Below are 14,962 nucleotides of genomic sequence, written 5' to 3'. Positions count from 1 at the left end.
AGTTAAAAAATACCAAGGAAAGATGGTGATAGTAATTAAGTACCATTTCATTGTGTTGGAAGTCATTTTATAGTCAGTGCATTTGCGCAGCTTTTTATGCATTCTGGGTGCACTTTATAGGACAGAAGGGTACAAAATGATTTTTTTCCTTCCTTGCTTCATTTTTGCAGTGCGAAGGAAGAGAAGAATTGCAGTTGTGCAACCAGAAAAGCAGTAAGTTTTTGTTGTTTAAGGTGGTATTTTTACAGGAATGCATCAGCTCTTCCAGGGGGGGATAATACACAGCAACTGTGTGGCTTTGCTAACTACTGTCCAGACACTGCAGCACAGTCGGCAGGAGAATTCTTTTAAATCCAGTATATTTGCTAGAAAGTCTCTGTAACAGAAATTGTTTTACTGGTTGGGACTTTTCAGACCGTGTCTGATGGCCGGTAAGGGATTCTTAGGGAAGATGGACATGTATCAGGGGGGCATTTCCCTATCTATCCCTTGCAGTCTGTAGAAACTAGAACTGAAGGTGTTTAAGTGAGAGTATTTTCAGCCTGCAGGGCTAAAGCTCACAGATCAGAGTATGTTTTTGGAGGAGGGGTGGATCTGGCTCCTTTGGCCCTGGGCTGTGATAAGCCATGTGGAAGTGGGGTTGTGTTTGAAGTATCTCCATTCCTTGCCCCAGGCAAGTGCTGGTGTATCTTTTGGTCAGTCCTGAAGGCTGGTTCTGGCCTTTTGTCCTGTCTGACACTATTAATGACACCAGAATCGCTCTTTTACAGGTTACCATCCACAGTGCCTGTTGAGAAAATACCTCATGACCTCTGCCCGGTTCCTCAGCCAGACACGACAGGTAAGGCCCTTATTTCAAGGACCCACTGCCTGTGTGGAGGGGGGGATGACCCCAAAAAGGGAGCTGTTATATGGGTGGGGAGATGGAACCACATCCTCTGGGGGTGTAAAGTGGGGTAAACCCCCCAACAGTGCATGATGAGCAGCAGGTGGGGATCTGGTCCTCCACACATGGGCACTGTGTCTTGCTGGGGCCGTCAGAGTTCCCCTGGAACTTGCCCATTACAGCTTAATGATATTAGTAGGCCAGCCTAATGAAACCCTGGTGGAGATGGATGTGACTTGTTGATTGGCATCAGTGAAATTGTGCACACCAGGCCTCAGTGGGTCCCTGTGTTGGCATCAGGACTGTGTGGCACGGCTGCTGCTTCTGCTAAAGGCAAAGTTTTCTCCCCTTTAGCAATGTCAGGAGGCTCTGAGAGTACAATATTCATCCAGTTAATGGTGCAGACTCAGCAGGAGGGGCAGGATTTAACTCACTTTTTTTTTCAACAGGCTGTGGGACACAGATGGGCATTGGAGTCAACATCCCAGGCCCTGTTACAATCAAATGGGGATGAAAGGGTCTTTTTGGGTATGATAGCCAAAAGTGTGGATAACCACTTGGATGGCACACGAACAACATCTAAAAGTATCCCATTTCTCTCCACGGGCTATATAGGAGCCAGTTATAATTAGCCCAGGCAAGGAAAACTACTCTGTAGACCCGTGTTGGGTCAGGGGAATGACACTGCAGTGCTTACTACGTTGGACAGTAGCTGAAAGAGGGGTTTCTAGGGCTTTCCACATGGATGTTCTCCCTGAGCTGATTCCCTGTCTTTGAGAGTCAGCTCATATCCCCTTTCAGGCAGGTTGCAACTGAGTTGCTCATGTCCATCTGCAACGAGAGTTATGAAAGAGCAGTGGCTCCTGTCATGAATGAAATCTTTTCCCCATTCTCCTTTCAGCAGGGTGTGCAGCCAAATCAGTCGCTTTTAAAAACATTTGCTTTTCCCCTCTTGGACAGATTTGAGTAGTGGGGGCTTCCCTATACTCTGTCCCACGGAAGAATTCTGTGCCTCCTCTACTCTCCTCCCCTCCTTCCCACATCCAGGAGGAGGAGGTGCTCTTTATGTATCACACAAAAGTGCAGCAGGCACATCAATGCTACTTTCTCCTTGCAGGCACCATCAATGGGAGATACTGCTGCCCCCAGCTCTACATCAACCACCGCTGCTTCTCAGGTCCATATTTAAACAAAGGCAGGATCGCAGAGCTACCTCAGTCTGTGGGGCCTGGCAAGTGTGTGCTGGTCCTCAAGGAGGTATGGCTCAGCTGTCTTTGTGGTGGGGGAGTGGGATCTCAGGGAAAAAGTTGGGGCCGTGGCTTGCCAGGCCCAGAATTCGGAAACAATGCACCTAAAATTGTCCTGGGGCTCTGTAGTGGTTTCCATAAGGCAAAACTGCAGGCTGGGGATACAGGGCAGGTGTGTGCATTGTGGGTTTTGATGGGGGAGGTGATGTTTTTTGAAACATGGGGGGTTCTGTTGGCTTGGGTGCAAGGTTTGTCTAACTGTGTGCAAGAGAATTCAGGTTCTGACTGGAGCCATCCCCAAAGAGCCTCTGTGGTTGTTGCCATCAGCCTGTTTCTCAGCATCCACGATGCTGTTGGGCAGCAGATTCAGTGTGGGTGGCCATGTGTATGTGACTGTGGTCCATTGGGGCCCAAAACATTGGGGAACAGGACAGAAGGCTAAGCAGGGGTGTGTGCTATGTGCTGATTTCATACTGATCCAGTCAGGGCTTGCTTTGGACCAAATCTGAAGTGCTGAGCACTTGCTGTTGACCTCAGAGAAAAGCTCCCTGATTTGAAAAGAATTCTTAAATATTTTTCACAAATATTGTAGTCCATACAGAGATAAAAGACAAGGTGACTGCAGGTGGCAAGGTGGACAGGGTGGTACTGTTGGATAAACAGAATTCCACTGGGCACCATTTCAGTTTGACTCGGGTCGTTCAGAAATCCAGATCTTCCACCTGTCACTTCTGTACCTAAATAAATCCCACTTGATGTTGGATGCAGGGGAATATCTGAGCTCCCTCTCCCTTGGTGGAAAAACATGGAAACTTCCAAGTGTCTGTTTATCTGATGTATTTGAAAGACCATCAGTGCCCAGCTCAGGGTGTTTGCAGTTGTCTGAAATCAGATGAATCCAGCCCTTAACAGGAACACCTGGAAGGTGAGATTCCTCCCAAATAAACCACCACTTTTGAAAACATCTAGTACTGTACTAGTACTGTACTAGTGTGACTCCCTTGTCTCCACTCAATTCCTCATCACCTGCACTAATTCATACACAAAAGCCCAGAAATCCAGCTGTCCCCCAAGGTGGGACACTTGGGTCTCAGAGGAGCAAGTCAAAGCCAGCCCTCAGCAGAAAGCAGGATAAAGTGGTTGCAGAGCAAGAGTTGACAGCTGCCAAATTTGAAAGCGAGTCCATCGTGGCTTGCTGATGGGGAGCATTAGCAATCTGCTGCTACTCGAAAAACAGGCCATGAAAAAGCAACATGGGGGGAAAACATGAAGCATTCACAGTCAATACTTATGCTAATGCCTCTTCCTCCTTTCCTCCTGGAATTTGGATTTTGAAAACATAAGCAGTGCAAAGCTTCTGCCAGGTCCTCCCTTGGTATTTCAGCCTTTGCTAACACCAAATTCTCCAAATTCCTCAAGAATGGAATCCACTAATTGCCCACTGTGAAAACCAGCCTGAGCTTCCTACAGAACAGTCTATTTCCTCTTGCTCTGCCTCCTTGCAGAATTGTTTGCTGCAGGAACAAATAGCAATGTCATAGAAACATTGGAATCTTGGTTTTGGAGACATACAGAATTCCCAAGGAACAGGACAGTGGCAATGGCCCAGCATTGGTCAGTGTTATTTTGCAGATAAATTCAAGCTTATTATGTCCTTAAGGTCATTCTGGCCATGGGAACCAGTTCCAAATTCTGGAAAGGGTGAAGAGAAGACATTCATGGTGTTGCTGTAGGGGAGATACACCTGACTGCTATCAGCTGTTGCTGAGATAAGAGAGGTGCCAGAAGCTTGGAGAACCACGGGCAGTGGGGAAGATGGGGACACCCAGCACATGGAGCAGGCAAGAAATGGCAAAGAATACATCCCTGCATTGAGATGAAGTTCTGTAACAGATGCCAGAGCCCCCAGAAGGACTGTGGAGCTGAGTGGTGAGAGCAGTGCAGGAGGTACCTCCTCCAGCCCAGGGCTGTAAACACGAGGGTTTGCACAGCTGAAGAGCTCACAAGGGTCCCCATCCCTCCAGACACAGTCTTGGTGCTGAGCTTGATGCTTTGGTTTTTCTTTACACCTGCTGATGGTGTGTCCCCAAGACTGCAAATGCTTTATAATTATCTTTCTCTCTCATTATATAGGAAAATTGCAAGCTGTTGTAAATTATGCATCAGCATAACTTGTCTGGAATAGATAAATTATAGATGGGCTTTACTTTGGCAACACATGGGGGAGGGTGGGAAAGACGACTCAAAACACAGCTATGAAAGGAGAACTGAAGCAGTAGCAGCCTGATGAGAACTTCTTTAATCACCCTGGTCTCCAGCCACAACTCACTGCCTTTAGAGCTACTCTGGTTAAAAGCCTGTGCTGTTTGCCAGCCTGTTCACTGTGGGCAGCAGTCTCTGTGTTTGGGACTGATAGAAACCCTGGACTAAAACCAGCTTAACACCCAACTCCTGCCCCATTTCCCATCCTGGGTTACCTGAAGCAGGAAGAGAGCAGATGTCTTCTCTGACATCAGTTGATGGGAGACCTTGCTCCTGGCTGGGTGCTGAGGGAGTAGCTCCCCATCCTCTGCCTTCCTCCACACTCAACCCTGAGTGGTGTATCCAGAAATTCAACACAGCTGTAGTTCATGGTGCTCCTCACCCCTCTTTTCCCACAAGATCTTGTCCTTACCTCCATCACTGTTGCACTGAAGCATCACCCTGTGTGTATTCTTGCATCCATGCAAAGCCTTAGGTGAGTAACAAGTAGCTCTTCTGCTGTTTAGTGCCAAATTTATTTTTAAAGCCTAAGCTGTTCATTATTACCAGTGCCAGCACGAGTTTCTGCTTGGACCAGTGGTTTATTGTGGTTTCTTTCAGTGTAAGAGGCAAGTGAGTTGGTAATGCCTGTTGTTTGACATCAGCTGCAAAGTTTTTCTCATTCCTGAGATATTTTCTTGGAAAAGAAGTTGAAACTTGGAGCCAAATACAGTGGAGACATCAGCTATTGCCATCCAGCAATTGCACCTGGGCTGAAAAGTGGTGACTGTAAAGTAGCTGTGATATGTAATAAATGCTGACTTTAAGTTAAATTAAACACATTGTCAGCTTTAGATTTAGTTCTTGGGTCAGAATATCTAAAAAACACTTAGGAACAGTTCTTCCGTCTACGCCAACAACTCCACAGCAACATTGTAAAATGGAATGAGGTGTCTTTTTAAGGCTCCAGATGATCTATAACCCACCATATTTTAGAGAAATATGCTGTAAAGATTAATTAGCCTCATTTCTTACTGCTCTTACTATTTTTAAGATACTTTTCTCTTTCTCTACTTGAAAAGAAAATGGACTTAAATGTAATGTGACCGTCCAACTGATGCAAACAGGAGAAATCAGCCAGCATTTGTGAAGAAAGGCTATTGCACTCCCCAGCTTGGACTTTTTGTAGCACAGCATGACTTCTGAGGAGAAAGTTGCATAATTTAATTGTGGTGCTCAGAAAATTAAATAGCTTGCACTGAGCCTTAGGTGTATGATTGAGCCAGGCTGATAGAGTTATCATTACTGATCAGATATTGGAATGACAGAAACCTCCAAAGTCTGGAAAGGTATAAACTGCATTTCTGAAAGAGGGTTCAGTAACATCCTCCTCAAGACAGCTCTGTGGGCTTCAGCTTGTCTGTAATAGTTCCTCCAAGTTAGGATCTGACCATCTGTATCTTTGAATGTCATGAACTGCCATAAGCATGTCAGCACTTCACTGCTACAGCTCTGACTATGGCAAAAGATGGCTTTTAGGTCCTTGATCACCTAATGAAAGAATCCCAAATATCTCATTTTCCTTTCTCTTTCTGTGCCCCATCAGTATTCCAAGTAAAATAAAATAAAGTTTACTGTCCTGCCTTTAGCCTGGGACTTAGCAACCCACTCGTTAGGAAACTGTGGGCTTATATCTCAGATAGAGGAGGGAAATTGAGCTTCTCCTCACAAGGATGCTGATCACTGGGATCTTGAACAGGAGAAAAGAGGTGTGATGGTATTTTGAGCTGCACCTTGCCAGTGATAACTCCTGAGAACACTTCATCCAGGGTTGGGACCATTTATAGGAGGATGAAGATAGGAAATATGTGAATACCAAAGAGATTTAATGGGAAGAAAAGTGCTGAGCTTCCCAGTGGCATCAGGCACGTGTGAATATGCTCAGAAAAGAGCCCTTGAGTATGTGAAAATGCATGAACTGGAAAACTTTGTAGCTAAGATGTCAGGCGCTGGTAAGGTTGGCTAGAGGCGTGTGGTGGTGCTGAGTGATCCTGCTCACTGATGTGACTCCATCCTCTGAAAACCCAAAGTTCAGCAGTATCAAAATAAAACCTCATCGATGCACAGCAGCAAAGGCTGGTGTTGCCTTATCCCCCACTCTGTTCCAAGGCACAATTGGGTGCACACAGACTATTCCTGATGGAGAGGGCTGAAAATAAGCTACCAAAATCTCAGACTGGTCACCACTCCAGCCAAAGGGATTTTGACCGGTTTATATGTTTGACATCATAAGAAAGCCAGAAACTGGAAAGCTGGAAACTGATCCAGGTTTTGTCACTCTTTTTGTTTAAATCACAGTTAATTTTTTTCGAAGAACCTGTTTGTTTACATCTGTGTGTAATATGAAGCGATAATGTTGTTAGAAGGTAACGTGGTAGAGAACTCTGTTGTAGGGTGAAATGCCAAACCCAGTGACTTATTTGAGATACAAGAGGAGTAAAAGCCAGAGCTTTTAAAAAAACCATTTTCTTCTTCCCTGAAAGGGAAATGGTGGTTCTTACAAAACACTCTTTTTTTAAACTGAGTTTAGAAGTTTACAGAGTGCTGCTGATAACAAGCCAGCTTCGAGAAAAGTCCTGGCATGGTGGGTCCCTTTGCAGGGCTGGAATTGATTAGGATCTGGGATAATGCCCAGACATGGCCACACTGGTGTTGCAGAGTTGGCTTTTCTTTTCTTGCTCACCTCCTAACTATTCTGACAGCTCATGCAAACACCATCACCCTGGTGAAGGGGCAGGACAGCACTGTTTGTAGGAACTGGTCAGCAAGATGCTTTCTGCTCCTGGCTATCCCACCACCAACAGGGTGGGTGTAGAAGTGGGCTTAAGAAGAGCTTTGCCACACAGGCTCCTGTGTAGTTGTTAAATAACTCTGTGGATTTGCTGATCAAGGAGGGAACACACCTGATGAGCTGTAAATGAACGTGGGACCTATGCAGGCACTTGATGTTTTGAAAACTCGCCTTTGGCTTCTCTACATCAGGTCTCAGTGTCTGTGTGTCAGAGGCCAGTGCCCCATCAGTTCTTTTGGTGAGAGACAGGCAAGAAAAGATGTGGATGAGCAACTGGATGGGCTCACTCAGGAGCTTTCTTTTCACAGAGTTCTAGAGTGGTTTGTGTTGGAAGGGACCTTAAAGATCCTCTAGTTCCAACACCCCTGTCCATGGACAGGGACACCTTCCACTAGACCAGGTTACTCCAAGCCCTGTCCAACTTGGCATAGAGCACTTCCAAGGATGGGGCTTCCACAACTTCTCTGCACAGCCTGTTACAGTACCTCAGCACCTCACACTAAAGAATTTCTTCCTGATATCTAATCTAAACATGCTCTTTCTGTTTGAGGCCCTTACCCCTGGTCCTGTCACCCCATGCCTTTGTCAGAAGTCCCTCTCCAACTCTCTTCTAGCCTCTTCAGGTACTGGAAGATACTATAAGGTCTGCCTGAAGCCTTCTCTTCTCCAGACTGAACACCCCCAGCTCTCTCTGCCTGTCTCCAGAGCAGAGGTGCTCCAGCATCTTTGTGGCCTCCTCTGGAATTGCTCCAACGCATCCTTCATATGTTTGGGGTCCCAGAGCTGGATGCAGCACTCCAAGTGGAGTCTCATGAGAGCAGAATCCCCTCCCTCACCTGCTGCCCATGCTCCTGGGGGTGCAGCCAAGGACAGAGTTGGCTTCCAGGGCTTCCAGCTCACATTGCCAGGTCATGTCAAGCTTCTCATCCTGCAACGAGCTTCTCATCAACTGTTCTCTTGAAATCAATGTGGATTAGTAACTAGTGTAAAGGCTTGTGTGATGAAATAAGAACCAGCTGGAGAGCTGTAGGTAAATCTGTGCTGTTGTCTCCCCATGTGTGAGGTAGGGACTGTGCTGCTGCCCTTCCTTATGGGGTGCTCTGAAATGTGCAGATGATCAGAGCTGCATAAGGTGTTGGTGCTATTATTAGGCATGACTTTTGCTGTCTCTAATTGTACTTTATTGAAGAGTGGTTCGAGTAATGTTTCCTAGGGCCCAAGGATAGATTAAATTTTACTTCTAGTAAATAACCTATCCAGGCAATTCCAACCGATGCCATTTTACAGAGTACTGAGCAGCATTAAGTGAAGCCCTTACCTGGAAATGATTAATCCTACAGGGTTTTCAAAATGTTAGCAAATCCTAAGGTTGCTGGATTTAAAGAAAAAAAAAAATCAACCTAGGAAAAAAACCAAAACCCAGACATAAACACATTGGTCTTTGCAGCATGACCTAGTTAGTTTTTCATTTCTGGCGAACTACGTTCATGGGTGCTGGGGAAACTTTCAAGATGTTAATCATACTGAAATCATTTGCAGGCCCCCAAAGAATTAAGAACAGGCATTAGGTAAAGAGCTAAATTAGATGAAAACCAATCCAGACTCACTGTGGAGTCATTCATGTGCACACAATTCAGAGTGTTCAAACACACGGTCTGGTGCTGTTCAGAGATTTGTTTTTCTTGTGTTTATCTCCCTAGGCCAAGTGTAGACTATTAAAGCTTGGATTCCCTGAGCCAATAGAAGGAAGCATTTTTATTCTCGGTGACTTTGGATTAAATGGATCGGCACATGTGTTTTGTTGTACGGAGTGGACACACACTGGGTTTCAGGCACACCTCCTGCAAACTCTTTTTGTGTAGACTTCATTAATATTCTGCTAATACAGTCAAGGCACACAGCACTCAGGCATTTAAGCATATTGCTGACCTCAAGTGTGTGAATTTCCCCTTCAGCGTTCAGTGTGTGGTGGTGCACGTGACACTGTACCTGGTTGTGCCTTCAGAACTATTTTCTTTTTTTTTTTTTTTTTAATAAATTGAGCCGCTACAGATGCAGCAAATGGAATCTACTTTGGGAGAGAGTGTCTGTCTCCAAGACAAAAATTACTGATGAGCAGGAGGTTTTGGGGGTTAGCTGGCAGCGTTTAATGCACTTACCATGTCAGACTCAGGTGTCACCTACAGTACACATTGATCCACTCTGGGACCTCTACTCATTGCATCCGGCCACTTACCCAGTGCAGTTTTGGACATAAACAGGGACCTGTAAACTCCTCCTGGCTATGCAGCACCTGGGACCATATTCAGTGTGGTCAGGGACTGCTTTTAGACCCGTCAGTGTTGTTGGTTTTGTCTCTCAATAGGTTCTCAGCATGGTGATCAATGCAGCTTACAAGCCAGGGAGTGTTTTACGGGAACTGCAGCTCGTGGAAGACCCTCAGTGGAATTTCCAAGAGGAAACACTTAAAGCAAAGTAAGTCTTCAGTGTGTGTTCTTTTACTCGGGAGGTTTCAAAAGCGGAACTGAGTAAGGAAAAAAGAAAATGAGAGAAGAAAAGATTATTTTTTTTCCTATTGTGAGAGTTTTACTTTTGTAATTATCTTTTTGCTTCATTGAATTATTTGATTCTCTCTGTAGGAACTTCAGAAATGAAATATTCACCTGAATGGTTCATTTCTATTGTCTTTCTCCAAGCAGCCGTCCAGTTTTTGATGAAGTGAAGTCCTGAGTTTTATGATAAGCTGTTCTTATAAGCTTGGCTATTACTGAATTAACTCAATTCCTGGCTTTCTAAATGTAGGAATATTGCTGCTTTTAATATAGAGTCTGTCAGGCTAATGCAGAAAAAACTGGTTAGAATAAATGGTACCAAGAAAAAAGTTCAGACAAATTACAAGGGACACATTTGTTAGCAGGAGAATGATTAGGACAAAATAGTAGCAGATTGGAGACTCAGGTCAAGATTTGATGCCTTTCTAGAATGTGTCTAGTAAATACTCGTTTTCTCCTTCCAACTTTAAAATCTACCCATTTATGTCTTCTTTATTTAATGGATATACTTAAGTTGTATTTCACCAACCATTGTCTCTCTAAAAGAGGGGAGTCTCACCTAAGCTTTCGTCAGAGTCCCTCTGAAGAGCAATTCTTCCCACTTCAGGATGGATGTTAACAAACAGTTCTTTGAAGGCAGCTCTCTTGCTTGAATGATGGTCACCTTGACTTTCTGAGTACTGAAGTTAAATGCAGCGAATCTCACCCTTTGTACTGAACTCTGTTACTCCTTTTCAAAGAAAAGCAATTTTCTCTTGGTTATTAGAAATGATTGGCTGCCAAATGCAGCACTATTGATTGCTGTTGTATTTGATCTTGGCCCATGCAGATACTCTAGAAAGTTCATGTATTCTCTGTTTGAGGGAGAGAATTGAGAACCTTTTATTCTGCATACTCTTAAACTGCTTTTGTGAAGGAGTAGTGCAAATAGAAATTAAAAGCTACTAGAAAATCTCATTTTTAATTTGCTTCTTTCACCCATGTGGAAAGTCATGCTTTTGTGTTTGTCAGTTAAAATGTTCTGGGTGGAAATCTAAAAGCCAACCTTGCTCATGCAGATTCGTAAAAAAACAAGTAATTGTCCATGACCTGGTTTCCACTGATTCCAGGCTCCCACACCTTGTACCGCCAGACTTCAGATAATGCACTCTACAAGTGCATAGGACAGGTACTTACACAGCTGTGAGATCAGGTTGTAAATGCCCCATCTTAATATCCTGTCCTGCAGAGAACTGATGAGCTCATGGGCAGTTTTCCTATTAGCAGTATCCAAAGTAGGATTTACTTTGTGCAAAAGCAGAAGCATCTATTTCTTAAGGCTGCTGCAATCCGTATTTGTAATGGGAGACAGCCTGGAAATTGTCTGACTGTCGATCCTTGATAGTCAGCTATGTCTGCAGCTCAATCCACTGCAACCCTGAGCAGCCTGCTGACTCCAGGTATGCTTAGACCAGTTGGACCAACTCAGCTGGGAATACACGGGCTGCTAGAGATTGTTATCACTCCTTTGTATCACTTTAACCACTTACCCTCCGTCACTGATACCTGATGTGCTAATCATAGTCATGAGCGCCTGCATCTCTGTTACTTTTCTTCCATCACGCTTTTGCCCCTCCTTTCCTGTGTGTTTCCTCTGCCCATCTATTCAGCAGGACAGCCAGGCTGCTGGGGTATATCTTACATCTAAATAGCTGCCAGATAAAAGCAGCAAGAAGATTTGGTGTTTTACTTTGGCCAGCCAGTCCCAGGCTGTGTACCTGTTGCTGTGTGCTGGCTGCCCCAGGAAGCAGCAACCTCAGCTCTTCAGAGAGTCAGGCAGCATCTTTCAACTTTGTTAAGCCACAGAATGGATCAGAGCTGGAACAGCAAGTTTTGAAGTGACCTCTGAGAATAGCAATGTATTCTCATCCAGCGTGGCTCCTGAGGAGAGAGAACTCATGGGGCTGGACAGCACCTTGTTCCTGTGGCTGTCTGGCTTCTGTGGCTGGAGCTCTCCTCACAGAGCAGTGCTTGGTGGCCATGCCAGCTTGCCCGTGGGTAGTTTGGGTACTTCCAGGAGTGGATGACAGAGGGTTGATATGCTCCAACACTGTCTGGCTGCCCTAGGACTTCCTGAGTTTGCTTGAGTTGCTCTCATCCAGAGGTTTTAATGTTCAGGAGAAGAAAAGAAAACGTGGTCATGAAATCAGACACTGTGGAACATGCAAAGGGCACATGACACATCACATCAGGAGCGACAGTCAGCTGTGCTCCAGAAGCTTAAACAGAGACCTGTAATGAGCCTGTGTATCCCAACTTTCAGCTGCACGGGCTTCTGATGGTGCCTCACTGCTAATGATGACAGTTCTACAGCTGGAGCAGCGCTGCTGTCATGTGACATGTCATGTCACCTCCTTCCTTCTGATGGGAACTGACACCTCCTTGGATCTCGGCAATGTTGTTGTTTGTTTGTGGTGACGGTGCAGTGGGGTAGAGCAACGGGGAGGGAGGAGGGTGGTGAGGAGAAGAGAAGGCTGTTTTTTCCCCACTGGCCCAAATGATGCCCTGCCAGGAATGCATGATGTCAGTCCTGGGGCAGCCTGCGTTTAGTTTGCTCCGCTGTCTTCAGTGACCAGAGCAGAATCATTTACGCTCACCTTGCAAAGGAGATAAACAATTTAGATTGTCCAAAGGGATGTGTCTGCAATGTGTGAGGGCAGTCATTTCCCATCAGCGCTGCTGGCTCTCCGTGAAAATAGTCAAACCTGATTTATTGGTGATGATGAGTTAGAAATGTCAGGCTTGATCCTCTGAATTCCCAGGAGGGCCAGCCGAAGCTGCAGGCATTCAGCCCTCATAGTTTTGGTGCTTTAAGTTCAGTGCCTACATCTGTATTTGCCTTCCCAATTTTACATAAAATGCTTGAGGGACTTCATGCTTTTCAAGTGTTTTAATTTCTGAAGGCTGTAAGTGGGGTTGTTTGGACTTACATATTTTTGAAGGACTTTGGATATAATATCAACCGTACCAGTGTGTGTCCTGGGTCTTGTATGAAGCCCAGTTGATCAAAATAAGATATAAGAGTATTCCTGGACACCTTCACTAAATGAAATTTTGATTGCTGCTCAAATCCAGTAGCTGAACTCTGGAAATATTTACCCCTGTCCCAGACATAGTTGCTTATTTATGAGACTGCATTTCAAAGAAAGTCTCTTCACTGCAGATGTTTTAGAAGACTGCCTTTCACTTGTGGTAGGTGATGCTGAGGTATTTGAAGTCTTTTGCCTCAGCCTTTGCTAATAAGGGTTGGTCTCAAGCCTCCCAGGACCCTGATCCTGTTTGAGAGAGTGAAATGATACCCACAGTAAATGGAAAAGTAGTTAAATACACTGGAAGCTGCAAACTGGATGTGCAAGAGTGCATGGAACCAGTTGGGATGCAGGCAGCTCTGCCTGAGAGTAGTGTCATTGCAAGGCCACACTCACTGCCATGTTTGGAAGTTGATGAGGATGAGGGAAGTTTTTTGATACCTGGGAAAAGGCAATCATCACATCCGTTCTTGGGAAGGGCAGGAAGGAGAATCCAAGCAAGTACAGGCTGTCAGCCTAACATTCCTGGGAAGGTTATTAGGCAAGTACTCTTGGGAGCCATTTCCAAGAACATGCAGGACCAATAGGTGACTGGCAAGAACCAGAGGGTGAGTTGTGCCTGATGTGACAACTGGTTTGGTGGTTGAGCTAAAAACAGTGGAAATTACAGTCATTTTAGCAAGGCTTTTCCACACAGTCTCCCACGGTATCCTTAGAACCAGGCTGTGGAGATAAAAATTGAAGGTGTGTGTGATGAGTGGAAAGTGAACTGGACACAATCACTGACATGAAGTCCAGGTGGCAGCCAGTTAGTGATGGGTCTCCCCAAAGGTCAGTACAAAGCTTCAGCTTGTGTAATTTGGTTTCTCTTCCACACCAGCTCTGCCACTGAAGCGCTGCAAGGAGGAGTTAATGTGACCAGGTGGCCTTCTGTGCCAAATACTGGAGATAGAAGTCATTAGGACCAGTGGAATGACTTAAAGCCTTTATTTCAGGAGGAGACTTATGAAACATGACCTTACAATCAGAGCATTCCAGTTTCCTTTCTGAATCCTGTCGTCAGGAGTTCAAAGTGTCACTTGGATGATTAAATAGCTCTGAAGGAAGTTTAACTTCTTGTATCTGGCAGACTTTAAGGTAGTAAGACAAAATGGACATTTCTTGCAAAAGAGTAGACAGGAGTTTTTGCCTTTCCCCCCCGAAAGGAAATTGAGACTTTTAGCTCCTGAGTTGTTCAAATTAGTCTCAAGAACTGTCAGAACTCCTTAGAATGGGACTTTTGAAAATGAGGGTAATCTCAGTGTTCTTGCTGTTTGAAGTGTCTTCAGCACAAGAGTTTCTGTGCCATCACACAATAGTCCTGAAGTGGAGCTCCTAGAAGATATTATGTTCTCATAAACCTCTGATCTATTTTAGTACCAAAGGAAACTTCAACAGAAGAATGATGTTGCAGAAAAAATGCTGTTCATTTAATAATTTCACTTGTGGGTCAGCAAAGATCCCAAGTGTGTTTTTTTTGGAAATAGTTTCAGCCATAAAGTTTTCTCCAGTTTGGGGATCTGAGGGCAGAGAAAGAGGGAAGGAAGATTTCTTTGGTTTTAGCTGAAAAATAATTTTTTAAGACAATGGTGATTTCTAAGAAAATTGAAAATACTATCCTTGACACAGCAGTTTTCCAGGTCTCCCTTGCTGCCACGTTGTGCGTGCAGATTACTTGCTGATTACAAGTGGTTGGGATGATAGGACTCCTGGTATAAAAACATGCATAGGAGTATCAGAAGGTGGTAATTTTTTGAGAGATGCCAGTGGAAAAGGGTTTTCTGATTATATCCAAATGAGCTCCTTCCACGTGGCTGTCCTAGAACAGCTCAGATTACATTTGGTGGTGCTTGTGTTTAAAAATCTTTAGTGAGTGAGGAATATGGAAAATATTAGTAGAACCTGGTTTATAGTTGAAAGAGGTGCTGCCAAGGCCAAAATGATGTAAAAAGTATTAGTACTGTGGCCAGTACTAACACCTTGGGTTATTGAGACTGATCGCTGCAGTCACGGTGATCTCCATTTACCATCCGTTCTGTTAATTAACATGTGTGTTGCATTCAGAGCAGGCTATGAAA

General features: G+C 44.7%; 1 protein-coding gene across 5 annotated transcripts in view; it reads left to right on the top strand.

Annotated features, from left to right (window-relative positions):
- SFMBT2 (Scm like with four mbt domains 2) overlaps positions 1–14,962 on the top strand; it is a 114,801-nt gene that overhangs the window by 83,585 nt on the left and 16,254 nt on the right. For all 5 annotated transcript variants that reach the window (XR_007629952.1, XM_050324076.1, XM_050324077.1 and 2 more), the window contains 4 exons: positions 171–213; positions 771–841; positions 2,004–2,143; positions 9,591–9,700. Coding sequence is in view for 4 of the 5 variants with exons in the window: in XM_050324076.1 (XP_050180033.1) it covers positions 171–213; positions 771–841; positions 2,004–2,143; positions 9,591–9,700 (364 nt within the window). In the remaining variant the exon portion in view is untranslated. The remainder of the gene's footprint in view (positions 1–170; positions 214–770; positions 842–2,003; positions 2,144–9,590; positions 9,701–14,962) is intronic.

Source organism: Myiozetetes cayanensis, unplaced genomic scaffold (assembly GCF_022539395.1).
Source record: "Myiozetetes cayanensis isolate MyiCay16 unplaced genomic scaffold, myiCay2020 scf3, whole genome shotgun sequence".
NCBI classification, from domain to species: Eukaryota; Metazoa; Chordata; class Aves; order Passeriformes; family Tyrannidae; genus Myiozetetes; species Myiozetetes cayanensis.
The sequence above is the reverse complement of the archived record's forward strand: the minus strand, read 5'-3'. Positions and strand labels throughout refer to the sequence as shown.